Genomic DNA, 23,392 nt, shown 5'->3' on the forward strand with positions numbered 1-23,392 from the left:
AACACCTTCAAGGTATAAATATACCTTCACTTGCTACGGCAAAGCATGGTGGTTCGGAGCAGTTCGACGACCTACTTGCCTGACGCAGCTCGCTACAGCAAGTGCCGAAGGAAGCCAACTCTCCAGCTGATGCACTGATCAGGAAGTTGCCATCCTTTGCTGAGACATCCAGCTCCAGTGTTTATGACTCCCCTTGCGGGGTATTGGGAAATCGAGTCCCGAGACAGAGATACCAGACCTCCTTCACTCCAAGGTATGGAGCTGATTAGCACCTAGCGAAACCTTTGGTAGATTCTTGGCAAAAACTAAACCTATGCAAAAGACCGTACTTACTTCTTCCCTCATACTAGACCTAGGTTAGGTACATTGGAGTAGGTGTATTTTAGTAGCACCAGTTGAGTATTTTAGCCTGTGTTTTTTATGTATGTATTTTTTTATGGCTTAGAAACCATACAATGCTAGTACAGTATTATTTTATAAAACTATTCTCGCTGTATGCATTATACTTTGCATTCTGTCTAACGATTGTAGCAGTTCACCTTTCTTGCATGAGAAAGAAGACTGTTCAATAAACCTTTTATTGAAAACGCCCATCTCCCTATTTCTCTGCAACTCTGTAGAAACGAAGCCTGCACGATTGACTGAGTGAAATACTTATCTATTGTTTCTACGACTCTGACGCTAGTTACTCCAGTCCTAGGGAAACAAAGTTGTCATGTTTATGGAGTTGTCAGAAACGAATCCCTTCTTGTGAATTCGAGAAAGTTTCTAGTGACCTCTGGGCTAGCTGGCCATCACAGTTAAGTTTAGTATATTCGATAGAGACCTACTAACCTAAGTCCTGCATCAAATCTATAGGATATATTATTCCAATGTGCAGAGCCTATTGGGAATATAGGAACTACACTACAATCCAAGGGTTAAGGCAAAAGTGAAGAATGGCAAACTGACAGTGCTCGTGGGCCACTATGAACCGCAGGTAACGTCTGTGGGTGGGCAGTCCGGGGATGTGAAAATATGCATCCTGCAAATCCAATGCTACATTTAGTATCTGGGTTCTAGGGCAGAGAGAACTTGAGCATGTGTGAGCATTTTGAATTTCTTCTGCTTGAGGAAAATATTTAGAAGGCGCCAGTCTAGTATACGGCGAAGGCTTCAGTCCTTCTTGGACAACAGAAAGGTGAGGGAATATTAACCACAACCTACTTTTGATTTCAGCAGCCTCCCTATAGCTCTCGTCACCAGGGAAGCCAATGCTACCTGGCACAGTAAGGAAAGATGGTCCTCCATCAACGAGTCATAATTGGGAGGCATGGGTAGAGGGCAGCCACAACGGGGATGGAGTAGCCCCTTTGTACACTCTATAGTACTCAACTGTCTGATGTTATTAACTTCCAGTGGGGCAGGTGATGGCAAATCCTGCCCCCCCACTGGATGCCCTAGGAGGACAAACTAAATGGGCTTGAAGGCTGTGGCTGCCTGGGTAGTAGTGGACTGGCCTGACCTCTAGCTACCTGTCCTACGTGGTCTGTGGGAACCACGTCCTGAGCCAGGAAAAGTAGAGAAGCTTGTTGGACGTGATGACTGGTAGGGCATTGGTGCAGTTGGAAACCCTCACCATGGCCATGAAAGGCAAACTGGGGGTGGCAAGGGGCCATAAAGAGGCCCAAGGGCCTGGCCCTAGACCTGGAGTCTTTAAAGTGATTTAGCACTGAGTCTGTCTTCTCTCCGAAGAGACAGGAGCCATAGAGGGTATTTCCATTGCTGATGCTCGGACTACCCCGGAAAAGCCAGTGGTCCCCAGCCAGGTGTGGTGCTGAATGGCCACCGATGAAGAAAATGCTCAGCCCAGTGAGTCGATTGAGTCCAGACTGCAATGAATGAGGACTTTGCCGGGTCTCTCCCGTCTGCAATAGCCTGGGAGAGTATGGCTCAGGCCTCCTCCAAGACCATCAATTGTTCTTTTTGCATTTGTCACCCCGAGTGGGACGGGTATGCCCAGTAAACCTCCCCCCCCCCTTCCTCAAGCGCCTTGAGACCCTCTGGGTATGTAGTGCGCTATATAAATTCTGACTTGACTTGACTTGACCTGGGTCCGTGCTCTTCATGCCACTGGAGTCAAGCTATCTTGGCTGATGAGGGGTGAAACCCTGAAACCGGTCCTAGGATGCTTGTTTCCAGTCCAGGGAGGGCCTGGCCTGGCAGTTCGGGCTGAACTGTTCCCATTGGGTATAGGGTCAAGACTGATTTGCATATGGCTGGGTCCAAACTGGAACAGCATGGGGAGCAAAAAAACGATGGCGGTAGGCCCAGATCTCTGTACTGGGGTGAATGTATGACATTGTTATGCATTCTGCCCATCAATTGTTCTTTTTGCATTTGTCACCCTGAGTGGGACGGGTATGCCCAGACGTAGGTCCTGTGCTCTCCATACCACAAAAGTCAAGCTATCCTGGCTGATTAGGGGTGAAACCCTGAAACTGGTCCTAGGATGCTTGTTTCCAGTCCAGGGAGGACCTGGCCTGGCAGTTCAGGCTGGACTGTTCCCATTGGGCGCAGGGTCAAGACTGATTTGCATATGGCTGGGTTCAAACTGGAATGGCATAGGAAGTAAAAAAAAAGATGGATTTAGGCCCAGATCTCTTACTGGGATGAATGTATGACATTGTTCTGCATTCTGTCCATCAATTGTTGCATTTGTCACCTAGAGTGGGACAAGCTGTCTTGGCTGATGAGGGGTGAAACGCCAAAACCGGTCCTAGGATGCTTGTTTCCAGTCCAGGGAGGACCTGGCCTGGCAGTTCGGGCTAGACTGTTCCCATTGGGCGCAGGTTTAAGACTGATTTGCATATGGCTGAGTTCAAACTGGAATGGCCCGGGAGCAAAAAAATGATGGATTTAGGCCACAATCTCTGTACTGGGGTGAATGTATAACATAGTTCCGCATTCAGTTCATTCTGGTTATCATTTTTTCTTTTTGCATTCCTCCAAGGCCATTGGCAGCACTTGCCCAACCAAGTCCAGGTCGTGTGGAAGTAATGGCCCCAAATGCACGCGGTGTTCCCCGATCACAGTGCTAGGCTAGCAGAAGAGAATTTTTTTTACCAAAGTTATCCAGCCTCTTGGACCAGTAGTGGATGGGAAAGTGTCATGGTTAATTATGGAAGTGGATGGCTGGACCACCAAGCTCTCTGGAATGTGGTGCTGGGTGAGGAAACTAGGGTCACCTGGAGTAGGGCGGTGGTGGCTGGTGTTCATCCTGTACACAGAAGCCACCGTGCAGGGATTGGACCATGCCCCAAGGAGGGCATTTGTGAGGGCTTTATTAAAGAGGAGCAAGGGTTCGGAGGGGACAGCCATCAAGACGTTAATCTTGACCACCACTGAGGGCAGCTAAATGTCCAAGATCTCAGCTGCCCTAAGCACCACATAGCAAAAGAGGCCCACTCGTCCGTAGCCACAATAGGAGGGAGACCGAGCCGGTGTCAGGTGGGGTGTCTAACTCATTGGCATCGACCAAATCCTCACACCAGGTATCCTTACTATCATCCAATGGGTGGCAATGTTTATCAGGGCCGCCATACCCCTGCAATTCATCCCCTGTACCAGGCCTGTCAAAGATAAAATGTCCTGGATCCGGCCTGGAAGGCACTGCTCAGGAATTGGCATTGTGTGATACCAGTCCTGCTTTGTGTCAAAGTCAAGGACGAAGGGGATGGTATTGTTGATAGGCGTCAGCACGGGAGCACCAGAGTAGATCTCTGTCTCACTGGCAGTGCCACTCCGGATCCAACAACAGATCAATGGGGCCCAACTGGTGCAGAGGGCATACCTGCAGGTGGGAAACAAGTAGAGGCCCCTGCCAAACCCAGGGGTCCCAAAGGCTCTCCAGAGGGGTTGGGACACCCAAAAATGAGGTACATGGCCTCATAGAACTAATGTAGTTGGTCAGGAGTCACAACGGGAAAATCGGGGAAGCGTGGAGCTGACACTGGTTGGGGCTCGACAGAAGTGCAGGGCATGGAGTGCTGGTGCTTCCTCGTTTCCTCCAAAGATTTGGATGGATGCAGAGAAGTCAAAGACCTCTTTGACTTCTTGGATTTCTTTTCTTGTGCAATTTACCAGACGACGACTTTGACCGGGACGACGACCGCCAGCGAGCAGTCCTGTGACCTTCCACAAAATTGGGATCTTGATTATCGAGAGGTCATCCGAAGTCAGGTGACCAGGAACTTGAGGGAGCATTCCCTCAGCGCCTTCAGGTGCATGGCGCAGCAATCATCGCAGGCCTTTGAGTCATGTTCTTTCTCGAGGCATCATAAGCAGACCAAGTGGGGGTCTGTCCCAGACATTTGTCTGTGACAGTTGCCATATGGTTTGAAACCAGCTGGTTTCTGGGGGACATCCCTGTCATACCAGGAGAAAGGATTTTTCTCAAAAGTAGTTGACAAAATGCTGAAAAAAGCCAGTCAAAAGTTAACTGAAGGGTAGCTCTTCACAGATCTCCACTATCTGGTGCGGAAAGGAAAGAACTGATGTTGGTGTGCAGAGGTGGCACCTATATAGGTACCACGTATGTCACTTTTGGCGTGGACGACATTGTGCTGAGTAGGACAACTGCACCTACCGGTCTGTGGCCTGGGGATAATTCAAAGGTAAGTAATCTGCGGCTAGAAGTCTCTATCAAATCTGCTCTTCAAAGGTCATATTGATGACCTCCTGTTCGCCTGCTCCAAGGACACAAAAAGCAGGACTCTTGTCTCCAACAAGGATCGGCTGACCACAGATGACTGGATCCTGCAGGTGAGAGACTTAATGCACAAAAGCCTCTCATGAGTGTCAAGTCATTAAGATATAGACATCAACAAAAAACCTGATTCGACATCAGTCTGGAATAAGTGCCTTGTTATCTCAATTTCAAGGTCAAACAAAGAACAACAGTCAAAATAATGTATTCTGAATTGTCATACTTTTACCTTATATGTTTAAAGGAATGCATCCTAGACTAGCATCTTGAAGCTAGTTTATAAAATCAAACATTCCCAAGTTACTAAATGGAAATTCCATCTCAGATAAGATACAGTACACAAAGACTGTCATTTGACCGCCTACGAGGAGAGTTCCTTTGCCCCAGGTTATCGTGAGCAAGTTACTGCCGGTCCAGAAGATAATCCTGCCTGCCAGAAATTCTAAAGCAGTATTGCGCTTTCTACTGAAAACTGACACCAAGCCCGGGAGGAGTTGATGCTGATGCTGAGCGTGTTTGCCCTTCGCAGGGAACAAGACTTCCCTGAGACCTGATAATTATACTGTTCTGCTATAAACAAGGTATGCAGTACGCCTATTATCCTAAGCCTAAGAAACTCTAGCTGCAAGTTATTCTATTTTCCATTCTCTTCTAGCGTAGTGCATAGACGTAGTTTTTAGGGTGTTCGGCTTTTAGATGGCATTTTAACCATGTTAGAAATGTCTATTCTGTTCTCGTTGTTCGCAACATGCATTTGAGCTGTGTTAATCCTATTCTGTGAGGTTATTTTAGATGTGTTGATCAACATGGTGGACACCTGTTGAAATAAGTGTGCTTTTTTGTTAGAGTGTCTTTTTCTTAGTATATCTTGTGTGTGTGTGTGTGTGTGTGTGTGTATGTGTGTGAGAGAGAGAGACTGAAGAGAATGAAAAAGGCTTTTTCTGATCACCATATTGCCCCTGGATCTCTATTCAGGGACTGTAGGTAACACAAAAGCATTGACACAAATTCAAATATGTATGAGTGGAGTTCTGAGGGCTACAAAAACCGGTCTTTCACACTCAAGCATTGGCGTATTGAACTAAGTTCACTTGTGTCACTGTGGGTTAGAAAGCAAACCTTGTAGATCTTATTCAGAGACTCAGTTTACGCAACGAGAGAAACACAACATGGTACTGAGGTGTGCCCATGAAGGTTGTACTCCAGGCAGTCAAGATAATCAGGTTCGTCCCGCTCAGAGAATTTTAGCATGCTAAAATTTGTTTCAGTGGGACATCTTGTTAAAAGCATCTAGCATTGTGGAACCTTGCCTAGCTACAGCTTCCAGCCTTGCCCTGCTGGAGAATTGAAATTACTGAAAAAGGTTGAAGGTTAAAGCCCTGCAACAAAAAATCCAGCGTTGTCCTGTTAGAAGCTTTTGGCACCAAAACCAACAGCATCATCAGGTGGTGAATGATGACGTATCTGACTTTGATGGACCCTCACCAGCCATAGTCTTGGACCTTGCCTTGCTGAAGGACTTTGACTGCTATGAAAAAAGAAAAAGTCTGAAGGGAAAAACTATGATCGGGACAACCTGCTTGGAATATCAGACCTTTGCTCCTTAGAGTTTGGCCTTAAATCATGCCTCAGTACCAGTCAACAAAAACTGCAGCTTTTAAAAGTCACTTTACTTTTTCTAGGTGCTCTTTGTCTTAACACTCTCCATTTTCATAACTCCAGTACTCCTTATCAATTTTAATGATCTTGATGTCTCTTTAAATCATTATTTCTTTCTCTATTTCTCTAAACAGGTTTCAGAATTTTATTTTGTTTGGTTCTTTATTTTAAAATGTTGATACTACTCGAACTTACCATGCATTTCACTGGTGAACTGGCTGCTTGTGGCAATCTACTAGGGGCTGAGCAGAGCTTCGCTGAGGCTTGGTTTGAGACCTAATCAGGATGTATTTATTAAGCTGGTAAGGGACCCCCATTTCCAAACCAATAACCCCTTTTCCAACAGTACCTTCCTCATTTTTGGTGAAAGCAAGTTCTGGTGCTGGAAGAGGTTGCTAAGATTTTGTGTCCTGACAAATCAATATTAAAACCTTTTATTTTTATGATGTGTATCTGCTAAAAAAATCTCCACCGGCAACATCACTTTGACAAAAGTAAGACTATGTGAATAAAAAGGGGAACATCCTTTACAACTTGGATATTACACCGCAGTTCCTTTACGACGCAACTTTCACAACGCAAGTTGTAACAACGAATTGCGCTGGGGGGCGCTCCAGGATAGTAAATAGTTTAATTTACTATCCAACTCCTTCCCTACTATCCACGGGGACTGGAGTTGGAATAGTAAATTAAACTATTCACTATCCAGCCCCCAACAATGCAAGTCGTGGTAACGACTTGCGGTGTAAAACTTGTGTCGTAAAGTACTGCGATGTAAAACATCGCTTTGTAACGACATACATCCGAATAAAAACAGCATCATGTGTTTTCATAACTCACCAATTGTTGGGTTTGATTCATTGCTGTATTTCCAAGCCAATTCATAGTTACTGGACGCGTCTTGATAAGATTGCTCTTTTTCCATGATGAAGCCAAGGTATTCATATGCTTTACAACATGACTAAAACAAAACATAAATGAAAGTTTCATAATGTCTAGTATTTCATTACATAGAGAGTACATAATAAATATTATAATCAGAGAAAGAAATGTTTGTACTCGACCCCCCGTGTACAAGACTAGCTTCAGCTACAAATAAAGCCATGTTCTTCAAAGTTCTTCACATATAATTGGTAGAGCAATTGTTGGTCTCTAAACATATGTCTTCACAGAAAAGAAGAAAAACATACTCACTTATAGTTACACCTAACTAGCCCTTAAACAGCACCAGGAACACAATATCTCAGACTAGTAATAATGCTAAGAGATAGTTGAGAATATCGGTAGACACTCTAAATACATTTCCTAGGGTTTACGTACCTGCACAGAGAAATTGTAATGGTTTCTTAGCAATCTAATACCTAAGAACAAGAGGTGTACACATGTACTGACACATTCAATCAATCAATCAATCACATTTGTAGAGCGCACTACATACCTGTGAGGGTCTCAAGGTGCAGGGGGGGCGCCCTACTTATTGAACAGTCAGGTCTTGAGTAGCCTCCTGAAGGTCAGCAGGTCCGCATGCATGCGTGCGGACATACAATCCCCCTCCTCCTCCTAATGTTTATGGCTGATACAATATATTCTGAGCAATACATTCCAGAGACCAAGTCGAAGGTTTGTTTTTTGTGGTCACCCTTTGAACTAATCATTAAATCATAGGATGTTTGAATAATGTTACAAACTAAGTGTAGTAAGAAATAAAACATCTGCAATTAGTTTTCTGAAAAAAATGTATGTGGAAGAAATACATATCACTTATAAATTCACCTTTAAACCCACTGGCATAACACATTTAAAAATTCATCATTGGCCAATATACATGCCCCATCCCACCCTCTCGCCACATACCTCGATTTGCCAGATCCATTTACACTACGATGAGCACCACAAACTTTTACATGTTTTGTCCCCACATCATACTAACTTCTGAAAAAGCTTGATTCATCCAAGCAGTGTTAACAAAAATCTCTGTGCAGCAGCATGGCAAAATACATTGTCCAATGCAAAGAAAAGATTATGTTTTATCAACCTCTGACTGATTACTACCAAAGTCACTATTGGTGATGTCAGATCTCAGAAAAAAATACTTGCTCAACTGTAGTTACTATGATACTTGTACTTAACTGGCTATTTGAATAGAATGCCATCATGTCTAAAAGTAGAGTCCTTTTTCCCACGCATTTTGGAGGTTCTAACAGTACCAAGGGTTTGTGGATCACCTGACGGAAACTAAAAAATAGCAAAAATGTAGTAACGTTTTCATTTTTGGGGGAAAAATGAGAAAAAGGTACTATGCAACGAAGTATGTATTTTCTTTTCTAAAAATGTCATCAATAAAAGGTTTGCTGTACTTAGATCCCTGTTTTCCCATTAAAAAAAGGCAGATTTATTAAAAAAAATAATCTTTTTTTCACCAAAATGTTTGCAATTTTCTAGGTGGTGGTCAATATTTCCTATTTTTGTGGTCTCTACATACTGGCAGTTTGTGAGGAAAGGGGTATAAAACCTGGTGAACCCAAAAAAACGTGGAGGGCACCAGACAGCTGGTCAGCAAGATATACGACACAGTGTTAGACTGCCAGCCCGATGAGCAATCTGACAACCATCCATGCTCTGGGCTGACAATTAAGGCTGATTCCCACAGAATCCACCTTTACGAGAGATTTTGCTGCAAGCTGCACCTGGGACCGTGCTGATTGTGGCTGTGGGCAACAATGGCCTATCACAAAAGCGGGAGACGGCACCTGCTCTGGTCTCACCTTGGAGATGCATGGGGAAGGACTGTTGTGGCTGCGGAGTGGCCAGATCCCAGGAGTGTGGAGGAGTGAAGGCCCGCTGGAGTGGGGTCTGAGACCTGCCCTGGGTGCTGCAACCTGCGTGACTGAGATAAGGGTTTGGAGAGGCTTTTGCATCCTGCATCTGGCCTACGATGTTAGCTGGGGGGAGAACCTCGAAGGGCCACTCGCTGGGAGTCAATTTGCTTGTGAGTGGGGGTCACGACCTTCACGGCGGGATAGGAGTGAGCAGCAGTCAATCTGTGTGAAGGGCAGTCAGGGCTCCTCCCTTTAATAATTGGCTTGATTGCTGGGCTGGGAGTGCCGTGAAGGTTGGCATATGTCAAGCATGGACCTGCTGCACCTACGTGGTGAGTTGGCACTGTGATTGATATCTGGCTGCATTGCTCTCTGTACCTTGGCATCCCAAGAGAGTGCAACTGGAGGACCTTCACCTTGGAGGTCTGCCCTGCCTGGGAGACCTGGGATGAGGTGGGGCCGCTGACCATTCTCTGGAAGCCTTGTAGTCGTGAGGGCTACTGTAGAGCGCCAACATATTCGGCATTGCCTGGGCTCTTACAGCATCCTTTACTATGGGGAAAACTGGCAAACATCAAGCCAAGTTGACGTTTGATTAGAAAGGCCCCTCAAGTTCAATTAGTGAGGATGCCAATGGTGGGTGTTCTCCTGATAGAGGCGAGAGTGACTCAACTGAGGAAATAGATATAAAAACCCTACTCACTGACATGCAGAACAGCCTTAGAAGAATTGATTCCAAGATTGAAACAATTATGAATCGGCTAGACTGAATGATCGATCAAATTGATAAACATGATGAATGACTGATCCATCTTAAACAACTGATATCTGACGCTGAAGATGGGCCATGACATGCAATGAGTAGCTCCTGCACATGGAGAGAGTCCTTGCAGTAGTCAAAGCTAAGAATGTGGGCTTCAGAAGGGTGAATTGGGGAAGCATACATGTCAACATATTCTGCCTAAGCACAGGGACTGCTGAGGTAATAAGGAGAGGGGTGCAGCGGCAGACCCTGAGCTCATTCTGCGACAAAGAAAGGATATATGTTGTCATTCATGGTGTTCTCATGGGCAAAAGGTTCACTATTGCATGTGTATATGGTCTCACTGTTGACTCCTCTGAACTCTTCTTCGCTATATGAACCAACATTGTTAGTTTAGGGCACTCAACAGTTATTGGGGGACTAGATCCAGACTATATAAAATCTCAGTCCACTTGGAGACCCCACCCCTGTGCTACTGCACAACTAAATTCTATATTGTCTGTACAAGACTTAATTGAATTGCCACATGAGGCATTCCCTGGCAACAGAAGTCAAATGTGCAACCACTTCCTGCGGTGCTTGGTTGCATTTAGACTACTGGTTGGTAACAAAAGATATTGGTGCGCTGAGCATTTAACCCCAAACTTTATCCGATCACATGCCAGTTATATTCCCATTATTGCTGAATGCTGCGGCAGAGCATGCCTTCACTTGAAGACACACCCCAGAATGATCTTAGAGATCCCTTTTTAATGCAGTTTTTAATGCTGAGATGGGTTACCTTCGTGGAGTTCTTTACTCACCTTATTGGCTCAGTGAAGTCTCCTGGCATGCTCTGGGGCACTTTTATGGTCTACATCTGAGGTGTCAGCTTGTCTAAGCCATCAGGAGTGCTTTGGGACTTGAAAATACACCAGGAAATGTTGGAGTGAGAACTCTGGGACCCTACACTCTGATACTTTGACAAAAGAGATGAAGAATTTCTTGCACAGTTGGATAAGTTACTTACCTGCCATCCTAGTTCTTTTCCAGGGGTATCCTCATCAAAGTCATAAGCACATGAATATTCCCGCCCATGCACGGGGACCGTGGAAACATATAAAACATATACGGGAAAACATATATGTAGCTCTAAAAATATATATATATATGTATATAACAATAACACAATGCTGCCTTCCATACACTAAGGGCTGAGTAATGTTGTAAGAATTTCCTTTGCACATATATACAATTCCAATAAAGCAGGGAGAAAGAACACACATTTGAAAACTGCTTTAATGTACAACAAAAATCATAATCCTGCAAAGAGGAATGAAAAACATTGTCAGCCCATAGGCTGCGTTGCAGAGAACATTAGTGTAGAAAGCTGCAAAGCAAACCCACAGAAAGACATAGAATAGAACTGGCACCGTGCCTTTAAGGCAGCCATGACTCCTAGCTTCCCATCATGCCTCAGGGGTGACAGTTAGGTCAGTTGTTCTTTGCGGAGACCCGAGAGGCCAGGGCACAATGAGATGACATTTACCTTGATCATTTGCCCAGGGAGGCGGGTGGGTTGCTTATGACTTTGATGAGGATACCCCTTGAAGAGAACTAGGATTACAGGTAAGTAACTTATCCTTCTCTTCCAGGGGATCCTCATCAATAGTCATAAGTACATGAATCGAGTAGCAAGCCCATCCCCTCTTCCTGCGGGCAAATGATGAGCATAAAATAAAGCAGACATTGTTAAAAAATCATGACTCCAATCAAGCTAGCATTGAAACAGATTTCTCAAGGAGGCTTGGCCTACTAGGGTATCCGCTCTGGAGTGAGAATCACAGTAGTGTCTAGTAAATGTGTGTACCGACTTCCAAGTTGCTGCCTTGCAAATCTTGGCCATCTGTACATTGTGTAACAAAGCTATTGTAGCCGCGTTTACCCTAGTGGAGTGAGCTTTAGGGGAAACCAATAGAGGCTTGTTCGCCAATTGACAAGCCAGTTTAATGCAGGACACTATCCACCTCGAAATAGATCGTTTGGAGGCTGGAAAACCTGTCAGAACGTCACCATGGTTTATAAACAATTGGTCAGTCTTTCTAATGGATTTTGTTCCCTTCAAATAGAATTTGAGAAACCTCTTGAGGTCTAGTGAGTGAAGAGACCTTTCTGCTGGTATAGCAGGATTGGGGAAAAAAGAGGGGAGAGAATTTTTTTAGTTGACATGGAAGTCAGACACCACTTTTGGTAGGAAAGAAGGGTGAGTCCTCAAAACCACCCTATTGTGATGGAAAACCGTATACGGTTCCGTAGAGCAGAGTGCCTGGATTTCACTCACTCTGGGTGCTGATGTGATAGCCACCAGAAAAGCCACTTTCCATTTTAGGTGCTGTAACATGGACTTATGAATGGGTTCGAAAGGAGGACCCATCAATTTGGACAAGACTAGATTCAACTCCCAAGGAGGGGAAGAAGGTCGGACAGGGGGACTCCTGAAGGAAATACTTAACCACCTGAAGATTAAAGAAAGAAGGTTGGTTAGGTGACTTTCTATAGGCTGTAATGGCTGCCAAATGAACTTTTATAGATGTGTACTTTAAGCCTGATTTGGCTAAATAAAGAAGATACAGCAAGATTACCTCTTCTTGCCCACTAGTTGGGCTACAACAATTACACATACACCACAAGTAAAATCTCTTCCATTTAAAAGAGTAATACTCCTTGTGGACGGTTTCTTTGGCTCCCTCAAAATGTTCATACAGTCCTGAAGGAGATTCAAGTGTCGGTACTGCAGGACCTCAGTAGCCATGCTGCCAAGCTCAGTAAGGGAAGGCTGGGGTGCAGAATTTTCCCGCCCATTTTGGTCAGAAGGTCCGGCCTGCACGGAGGCTTCCTGTGCGAACAGATTGAGAGCTGCAATAGGTCCGGATACCACCATTGGCGAGGCCAGACCGGTGCTATTAGGATCATCTTCATCCTGGATCGGATGAGCTTGGTCACCACCTTCGGGATGAGAGGAAGGGGTGGAAAGGCGTATGCGAACGTCCTGGACCAGTCTATCAAAAGAGAATTCCCTCTCGTTCCTGGTCGGTAAAATCTGGACGTGAAGGCGTGACATTTAGATCGCCTACAAAGAGGCCGATGGATGGACAGCCCCATTGATGAAAGATGTCTGCCACCACCTCGTCGTTGAGCACCCAGTCATATTGTTCTTCGAAGGGCCGACTGATAGCGTATGCCCGCACGTTCTGTTCTCCTGGCAGATGCACCGCTGTGATCGAGAGGTTCCTGGCTAGAAGCCAGAGCCAGATCGCTTGAGATTCCAGTGACAGCCGGCGAGAGCGTATTCCACCTTGTTTGTTTAAATAATACATGGTGGTTGTTGTTGTCCGTTTGTATCAGTATTGACTCGGACTGAATTGATGGATGAATGCCTTGGGAGCTAGATGAACTGTCCGCAGCTCTAACATATTTATATGATAGGTTTGCTCCTTGCTCGACCATCTGCCCTGAGTCTGCAGGTGACCCAGGTGCACCCGCATCCCTGAAGAGATGCATCCATGATCAGGGATTGTTTTGGGAGAGGTTGATGGAAAGGGACTCCCACTAGGAGATTCTTTGGCTGAGTCCACCAGACAATGGACCTCTTCGCTAAATGAGAGAGGAGAATTCGGTCTTCCCAATGACCTGAGGATTGGTTCCATTTGTTCTCCAGATCCTGCTGTAACGATCTCATTCTCAATCTGGAATTGGGGATGAGAAAAATGCAAGAGGCCACCGACCCCAGTAGTGATGCCACTTGCCTCACTGATGGTTGATGTGCTTGAAGGCGGATATTGCATTTGTTTCTCATCGATAACAGTTTCACCTCCGAAGGAAACAGTTTTCCTAGGCCGGAGTCCAGTGTGGTGCCCAGATAGTGGAGCGTTTGCATGGGCTGATGAACTGATTTCTCTATGTTCACATGAATGCCCAAGCGGAGTGGCAGATTTAGGCAGGTGCGATAGTGGTTCTTCACCATGTGAGGAGATGAACCCGTCAACAGCCAGTCGTCCAGGTATGGATACACAAACAGGCCTTGGCGATGTAATGTTGCATCCACCACTGCCATGCATTTTGTGAAAACCTGTGGCGCAGATTTGAGGCCAAACGGTAAGACTCTGAACTGGTAATGCTTTATGCCTACCATGAATCACAGGAACTTGCGATGACGTGGAGCAATTGGAATGTGGAAGTATGCATCTTGGAGATCTATCGAACACATCCAATCCCCTTTCTGTAGATGTGGATATATTTGATTGAGCACCAACATACAAAACTTCTCCTTTCGGATGACCTTGTTCAGAGATCGGAGACCCAGATAGGTCTGAATTTGTGCGCTTGGTCTTTTTTATGGGTACAAGAAAATATCTGGAGTAGACTCCTTGCCCTCGTTGAGCAGGAGGGACCTCTTCTATGGCTAGTTTCTGTAATAGGATCAACACTTCCTGATGCAGCAAATCCAGGTGGTGAGGATGTGATCTTACTGGAGGAATGTCTCTTGGAAGTGTGCAGAAACATAGCGCGTACCCATTGCGCAGTATATTTAGCACCCACTGATCTTTGGTTATGTTGCACAACTCTTTAGGTGTTTTGAGATACTTCCTTCCACTGGAGTGAGCAACAGTGCTAGAGGAAGTGGAAACTCTACTGGCCTGGAGTTTTAGCTGTGGAGGAGGATTGCTGCTGATGTCCTCCTCTGCCTCTAGAGGAACGATGGCCTTGATATTGTGACTTTGATTGCTGCGTTTGCAACCATTGAGAGGTTTGAGCCCTCTGATGGTAGTTTTTGCGGTTGTAAGGGATGTAGCGACGCCTGAATTCCTTTTTCTTCGCCAAGCCTACGGCCTTCAGAGTATCTAGCTCGGCCTTCATTCTGGCCATTTCCTCGTTGGTGTGTGAGCAAAAAGAGAGCTGCCAGAGAACGAAAGATTTAAAATATGTTGCTGAGCTTCCGGTTTCAAAGCTGTTAAACGCAGCTAGGAAGACCTCCATGGGCATATTCTGTGTGCATACGCATGTGCAGCCAGAGAAGCCCCATCCGCTGCTGTGCTGATCACTTGATTGGCTAGCAACGCCCATCTCTGGAGAATCTCTGCTAAATCTTGGCGATCCTCTTTTGGCAGCTTCTCTTTAAAGCATTCCAAGGTATCCCTTAAGGATCTGTCGTAACAGCTCAATAGAGCTGCAGCGCTAGACACCTTCAAAGAAAACGCTGCAGAACCGCATGCCTTTCTCCCCCGAGAATTATGAGCTCTACTCCCCTTGTCTGGAGGAACAGAGGAGGAAGAAGCAACAGCATGCGTTTTCTTTGCTGCTGCGATGATCACCGAGTCCGGTGGAGGATCTGATTTTAGCAATAAAGGATCCGATTCCGCAGGCTTGTACTTTTTCTGGATCCTCGCCGGAGCTGTTTTAATCGAGGATGGTGTGAGAAAAATGTCCTTTAATGGTTGAAGGAGACCAGGGACCAGAGGGGGCAATGGCCTAGCCGCAGACCATTGATGGGGAGTCTCAAGACTGATGTAGAAGGTTGAGGTGCTGACATATCTATATTCAGCTTCTGCGCCTCTCTAGCAAGGACATTGTGGAAGGTATCAACGTCATCCGTAAGGGTATGAGAGTAGTCCCTTTTTAGGTCGAAGGCCTAAAAGGCTGCGCTTGCGCTGACTTAGGTCTGAGATTTAATGACTCTCAGTAGCGCAGAAGGTCCCGCCTCCCTGCCCTGTCTCTCCTTCATTGGCTGGCTTCCTAAACGGAGGCCAGCCATTGGAGGAGAGATCAGTCACTCCGATGTAGCCCCGTCCTTTTCGGATTTGGGGGCGTGATTTTTTGCGTTCTTTAGACAGTGACGTTGTCCGTCACTCAGAACCACAAAACCACGCCCCCAAATCCGAAAAAATCTCGGAGCTTTTTTCGGCCATTTTGAAGCTTGCTTCTCGACATCGGACGTCTCACGAGGTCTGCTTTCCGTCCTTTTGCCCCGCTTTCCGTGTCCTGCCCTCCTATGCTGGCTCCCTCCCCACCCCACTCCCTCTCCACTGATAGCCGTTTCCAGGGCCTGGTAAATGTATTAACCCGCTTGTGTCCGCCCTCCTCCCGCTGTCCGTGTATGTTTCCCGCCCCCGCCCGCTGCCTTTTGCCCCGCTTTCCGTGTCCTGCCCTCCTATGCTGGCTCCCTCCCCACCCCACTCCCTCTCCACTGATAGCCGTTTCCAGGGCCTGGTAAATGTATTAACCCGCTTGTGTCCGGGTTTCTGCCAAACTCCTACAGCTCTGTGTTTTCCGCGTCTGTGTATCTCCAAGGGCAGTGTGCCCAGAGCAGGGTTAGCAGAGCTGTGTGTCTTCCAGGGCTGTGTATAGAATGTCTGTCTCCAACGATCGGGTGCCACGCCACACACGCTGTTCACTTTCAAAGTGTTTGCCTAGAGATGTGTGTCTTGCAGCGCTACGAACTACTGTGAGCTGCCCTGCCTGCTCCCCCAATCCCTGGCAGATGGTGTAGCGGCCTCCCCGCAGCAGGCTGTAATAGAGGACGGATGTAATAACATGCCAGCAGTGATAAATCAGGCGGCCCCTCCCCCGGAGGAAGGTCTTCAGAGCCCTGCACGGCCCCTCACTCAGAGCACAGCTACCTGCTAGAGATCACACCGTGCACCTACGACCACCATGGACCCGCGAGCCCTGGCCCTGCTGAGCCTGCTGCTGGCCGCCGTCTGCCTCTCAGAAGGTGACTCCCAGCGTGGCACAGATGCCAGGCTGCTCTTGGGCACATCCAGTTAACTACCACAGGAAAGGGAATTTAGGTGTGCACTCACAATGGTCTGTGCACTTAGTCACCTCAAGTCCAGCTCGAGAGGGGGGCGGTGTAATGGCTCTCTGAAGATGCAAACCTCCCCCGTGCCCCCAGCCCAGTGTACTGACGGTGAGTTATTCCATGCCAGCCTCTGGCACTGCACGAGGCTTCAAATGGCTGCCACACACGGGACGGGGCACCACTGACTGCTTCCTGCCCAGCGCCGCTCCCTGGGAGGGGGCAGCGCACCACAGATCGCGCGATAGGTGAGAACCCCACAGCCAAGGAAGCTCGTGCTTAAAAGACACCGACGTCGCAGACTGGCTGAGGTCTGTCACATTGACGTTTCTCTCAAATTGCCCTTTCCATTGAAGACAACACAATACCATTTCCCCGACTCTGTGTATTTCAGGACGGCTGCCCCCCCGCGTGCAAAGGGGAAGCAGAAGCCGGCCCCGTAAAATCTCCCAATGCTGGGCCCTAAAGAGTAGGAGATACAGTTTGGCATGGGACATAGTATAGCCTGAACAATGTGCCCTTCCCTCAAGCAACACTGAGCATTAAACACAGAGCTTCTCTCATCCTTCTTGTGAAAGGACCCCAGCCTGGGAGTTTCCAGCACACAAAGCTCACGCGGGCAAAAAGCAGATGCCCTATTTGCGATTACACCGCAGCGCTGCAACACCTTTGCAATGCTATTGCCGGATTGCAAAATGCACCTTTTTATTCCCCAGAGTACCGCCCCCACCTCAAACACACCAAATCCACACAGACGTTAAAAGAGTACCAAAAAAACAGAGCAGAGTTGCGAACTGTTTGCAGAACAGCATGCTTGAAAATGTCTGGTTTCAGCCAGATTGTTCCCTGACGGATGTAGCGCCACACGTCTTAAACAGAGACTCAGAGTACTTCATGCCTTGTGCCCCATCTCCAGGAAGGTCCTCCTAGACCACTGAACACTCGAATTTATAGCTCATTGCGATTGCTTGTAACCGGTATTAATATCACACCTGCATCAGTCCCGTGTCTCACCACATTCTACCCTCCCCTCGCCGTTATGCTCCATACAACTGCAGGGGGCGCTCGGTCACACAGTAAACAAGTTTCAAATGAACTGCACTGCCCCATGTCCTCCTAGCCACAAAGCCACACTGCCCTCGCCCCTGCTATGTCAAGCGGAAGCGCGCAGGCCCCCTGCAAGACAAGACAGCCACCGAAAAAACACACCAGCTTTCATACCGCCACTCACACTTTATTTGTCATGTAATTTCAGGGATAAATTCCTTTCCAGGGTGGGGTCAGAATACCCCAAAATTAGTGGAGATACGGGTGAAGGGTCTTTAATTAAAAAAAATTTTTAATAGGGCAATTGTAATGTAAAAGGGCTTCTTGGCGCTGTGCAGTGCATTCACTGAGGTTCTGTGTCTGGTGAGTGCACGACAACCACGGGGGCTCTGAACGTCTGTCACTGCCCTTTTGCTTCTGTTGTCGCTGATGCAGGGCTCGCCTGACACGGGGAGGCTTGTATGGTAGAGTGCAATCCTATGACTGTGGGGGTATCTATAGTGCAGTGCACTTCAGTCACTTGGGGGCAAGAGTTGATTTGGCTGTGGTACAGTGAGGTGCTGTCTCTGATGCTGCGCAGGACAACCACTGGGGGCGGGGCGGATTATCTCGAATATAGTGCTCCACTGTCAATGATGATCTTTTATCGTGCAGTGCATGCCCATGCTCGAGGCTTGCCTCTAGTGAAGATCACGACAGATACTGGGGAGGGGGGATTATTTTTTAGTGCAGTGTCCCGTGCACGCCTGTAAGCTGGGTGCTGCTTATATTGCTGTGCTCTCCTGTCACTGATGTGCTGTTGCTTTGAACTGGTAACGGAGGTTGTCTCTTATGCAGTGCAAATGGCCGTAGGATTCTAAATGCCATTTTCCCCTGATCGTCTCTGCTAGAAGTCGCTGTTACGAAGCTCTTGAAATGGGTAAGTATGTTGTTGTAAGCCATGTTTGATTTTTTAGGCTAATCTTATGTTTGTTTTCTTTTTTCTAGGTCCAACATGGCCCGTGGCGTCTCCCTGCAGCGATGTGCACCGCTGTGCACGGAGTTGTTCCGATCCGCGGCTCTTTTGCAGTTTGAGGTAAACTATCTTTTCTTTTGCAATAATCTTATGTTTTTTTTGTCTTTTTTAGGTCCAACATGGCCCGTGGCGTCTCCCTGCAGCCGTGTGCACCGCTGTGCACGAAGCTGTTCAGACGGGTATGTATGCTGCTGTTTTGCTGTTAGAGGTAAGCCATTTTGTTTATTTTGCTAATCTTATGTTTATTTCTTTGTATTTCAGGTCCAATATAGCCCGTGGCGTCTCCGTGCAGCTGTGTGCACTGCTGTGCACGAAGTTGTTCCGACGGGTATGTATGCTGCTGTTTTGCTGTTGGAGGTAAGCCATTTTGTTTATTTTGCTGATCTTATGTTTATTTCTTTGTTTTTCAGGTCCAATATGGCCCGTGGCGTCTCCGTGCAGCTGTGTGCACTGCTGTGCACGAAGTGGTTCCGACAGGTATGTATGCTGCTGTTTTGCTGTTGGAGGTAAGCCATTTTGTTTATTTTGCTAATCTTATGTTTATTTCTTTGTTTTTCAGGTCCAATAGGGCCCGTGGCGTCTCCGTGCAGCTGTGTGCACTGCTGTGCACGAAGTTGTTCCGACGGGTATGTATGCTGCTGTTTTGCTGTTTGGAGGTAAGCCATTTTGTTTATTTTGCTAATCTTATGTTTATTTCTTTGTTTTTCAGGTCCAATATGGCCCGTGGCGTCTCCGTGCAGCTTTGTGCACTGCTGTGCACGAAGTGGTTCCGACAGGTATGTATGCTGCTGTTTTGCTGTTGGAGGTAAGCCATTTTGTTTATTTTGCTAATCTTATGTTTATTTCTTTGTTTTTCAGGTCCAATATGGCCCGTGGCGTCTCCGTGCAGCTGTGTGCACTGCTGTGCACGAAGTGGTTTAGACAGGTATGTATGCTGCTGTTTTGCTGTTGGAGGTAAGCCATTTTGTTTATTTTGCTAATCTTATGTTTATTTCTTTGTTTTTCAGGTCCAATATGGCCTGTGGCGTCTCCGTGCAGCTGTGTGCACTGCTGTGCAGAAAGTGGTTCAGACAGGTATGTATGCTGCTGTTTTGCTGTTAGAGGTAAGCCATTTTGTTTATTTTGCTAATCTTATGTTTATTTCTTTGTTTTTCAGGTCCAATATAGCCCGTGGCGTCTCCGTGCAGCTGTGTGCACTGCTGTGCACGAAGTTGTTCAGACGGGTATGTATACTGCTGTTTTGCTGTTGGAGGTAAGCCATTTTGTTTATTTTGCTAATCTTATGTTTATTTCTTTGTTTTCAGGTCCAATATGGCCCGTGGCGTCTCCGTGCAGCTGTGTGCACTGCTGTGCACGAAGTGGTTCTGACAGGTATGTATGCTGCTGTTTTGCTGTTGGAGGTAAGCCATTTTGTTTATTTTGCTAATCTTATGTTTATTTCTTTGTTTTTCAGGTCCAATATGGCCCGTGGCGTCTCCGTGCAGCTGTGTGCACTGCTGTGCACGAAGTTGTTCCGACGGGTATGTATGCTGCTGTTTAGCTGTTGGAGGTAAGCCATTTTGTTTATTTTGCTAATCTTATGTTTATTTCTTTGTTTTTCAGGTCCAATATGGCCCGTGGCGTCTCCGTGCAGCTTTGTGTACTGCTGTGCACGAAGTGGTTCCGACAGGTATGTATGCTGCTGTTTTGCTATTAGAGGTAAACCATTTTGTTTATTTTGCTAATCTTATGTTTATTTCTTTGTTTTTCAGGTCCAATATGGCCCGTGGCGTCTCCGTGCAGCTGTGTGCACTGCTGTGCACGAAGTGGTTTAGACAGGTATGTATGCTGCTGTTTTGCTGTTGGAGGTAAGCCATTTTGTTTATTTTGCTAATCTTATGTTTATTTCTTTGTTTTTCAGGTCCAATATGGCCCGTGGCGTCTCCGTGCAGCTGTGTGCACTGCTGTGCACGAAGTGGTTTAGACAGGTATGTATGCTGCTGTTTTGCTGTTGGAGGTAAGCCATTTTGTTTATTTTGCTAATCTTAGGTTTATTTCTTTGTTTTTCAGGTCCAATATGGCCCGTGGCGTCTCCGTGCAGCTGTGTGCACTGCTGTGCAGAAAGTGGTTCAGACAGGTATGTATGCTGCTGTTTTGCTGTTAGAGGTAAGCCATTTTGTTTATTTTGCTAATCTTATGTTTATTTCTTTGTTTTTCAGGTCCAATATGGCCCGTGGCGTCTCCGTGCAGCTGTGTGCACTGCTGTGCACGAAGTGGTTCCGACAGGTATGTATGCTGCTGTTTTGCTGTTAGAGGTAAGCCATTTTGTTTATTTTGCTAATCCTGTGTTTATTTCTTTGTTTTTCAGGTCCAATATGGCCCGTGGCGTCTCCGTGCAGCTGTGTGCACTGCTGTGCAGGAAGTGGTTCAGACAGGTATGTATGCTGCTGTTTTGCTGTTAGAGGTAAGCCATTTTGTTTATTTTGCTAATCTTATGTTTATTTCTTTGTTTTTCAGGTCCAATATAGCCCGTGGCGTCTCCGTGCAGCTTTGTGCACTGCTGTGCACGAAGTGGTTCCGACAGGTATGTATGCTGCTGTTTTTCTGTTGGAGGTAAGGCATTTTGTTTATTTTGCTAATCTTATGTTTATTTCTTTGTTTTTCAGGTCCAATATGGCCCGTGGCGTCTCCGTGCAGCTGTGTGCACTGCTGTGCACGAAGTGGTTCCGACAGGTATGTATGCTGCTGTTTTGCTGTTAGAGGTAAGCCATTTTGTTTATTTTGCTAATCTTATGTTTATTTCTTTGTTTTTCAGGTCCACTATGGCCGGTGGCGTCTCCGTGCAGCTGTGTGCACTGCTGTGCACGAAGTGGTTCAGACAGGTATGTATGCTGCTGTTTTGCTATTAGAGGTAAACCATTTTGTTTATTTTGCTAATCTTATGTTTATTTCTTTGTTTTTCAGGTCCAATATGGCTCGTGGCGTCTCCGTGCAGCTGTGTGCACTGCTGTGCACGAAGTGGTTCAGACAGGTATGTATGCTGCTGTTTTGCTATTAGAGGTAAACCATTTTGTTTATTTTGCTAATCTTATGTTTATTTCTTTGTTTTTCAGGTCCAATATGGCCCGTGGCGTCTCCGTGCAGCTGTGTGCAGTGCTGTGCACGAAGTGGTTCAGACAGGTATGTATGCTGCTGTTTTTCTGTTGGAGGTAAGGCATTTTGTTTATTTTGCTAATCTTATGTTTATTTCTTTGTTTTTCAGGTCCACTATGGCCGGTGGCGTCTCCTTGCAGCTGTGTACACTGCTGTGCACGAAGTGGTTCAGACAGGTATGTATGCTGCTGTTTTGCTATTAGAGGTAAACCATTTTGTTTATTTTGCTAATCTTATGTTTATTTCTTTGTTTTTCAGGTCCAATATGGCTCGTGGCGTCTCCGTGCAGCTGTGTGCACTGCTGTGCACGAAGTGGTTCCGACAGGTATGTATGCTGCTGTTTTGCTGTTAGAGGTAAGCCATTTTGTTTATTTTGCTAATCTTATGTTTATTTCTTTGTTTTTCAGGTCCAATATGGGCCGTGGCGTCTCTGTGCAGCTGTGTGCAGTGCTGTACACGAAGTGGTTCAGACAGGTATGTATGCTGCTGTTTTTCTGTTGGAAGTAAGGCATTTTGTTTATTTTGCTAATCTTATGTTTATTTCGTTGTTTTTCAGGTCCAATATGGCCCGTGGCGTCTCCGTGCAGCTGTGTGCACTGCTGTGCACGAAGTGGTTCCGACAGGTATGTATGCTGCTGTTTTGCTGTTAGAGGTAAGCCATTTTGTTTATTTTGCTAATCTTATGTTTATTTCTTTGTTTTTCAGGTCCAATATGGCCCGTGCCGTCTCTGTGCAGCTGTGTGCACTGCTGTGCAGGAAGTGGTTCAGACAGGTATGTATGCTGCTGTTTTGCTGTTAGAGGTAAGCCATTTTGTTTATTTAGCTAATCTTATGTTTATTTCTTTGTTTTTCAGGTCCAATATAGCCCGTGGCGTCTCCGTGCAGCTGTGTGCAGTGCTGTGCACGAAGTGGTTTAGACAGGTATGTATGCTGCTGTTTTGCTGTTGGAGGTAAGCCATTTTGTTTATTTTGCTAATCTTATGTTTATTTCTTTGTTTTTCAGGTCCAATATGACCGGTGGCGTCTCCGTGCAGCTGTGTGCACTGCTGTGCACGAAGTGGTTCAGACAGGTATGTATGCTGCAGTTTTTCAGTTAAGGGAAGCCATTTTGTTTATTTTGCTAAAATATGTTTATTTCTTTGTTTTTCAGGTCCAATATGGCCCGTGGCGTCTCCGTGCAGCTGTGTGCACTGCTGTGCACAAAGTGGTTCAGACAGGTATGTATGCTGCTGTTTTTCAGTTAAGGTAAGCCATTTTGTTTATTTTGCTAATCTTATGTTTATTTCTTTGTTTTTCAGGTCCAATATGGCCCGTGGCGTCTCCGTGCAGCTGTGTGCACTGCTGTGCACGAAGTGGTTCAGACAGGTATGTATGC

At 46.3% G+C, this 23,392-nt stretch overlaps 1 protein-coding gene across 1 annotated transcript in view; it reads right to left on the minus strand.

The window, feature by feature from the left end:
• TTC21A (tetratricopeptide repeat domain 21A) overlaps positions 1-23,392 on the minus strand; it is a 427,059-nt gene that overhangs the window by 55,546 nt on the left and 348,121 nt on the right. The window contains exon 27 of the mRNA XM_086941450.1: positions 7,247-7,367. Within this exon, the coding sequence (XP_086797576.1) occupies positions 7,247-7,367 (121 nt within the window). The remainder of the gene's footprint in view (positions 1-7,246; positions 7,368-23,392) is intronic.

Source organism: Lissotriton vulgaris, chromosome 10, assembly GCF_964263255.1.
Source record: "Lissotriton vulgaris chromosome 10, aLisVul1.2, whole genome shotgun sequence".
Classification (NCBI taxonomy): domain Eukaryota; kingdom Metazoa; phylum Chordata; class Amphibia; order Caudata; family Salamandridae; genus Lissotriton; species Lissotriton vulgaris.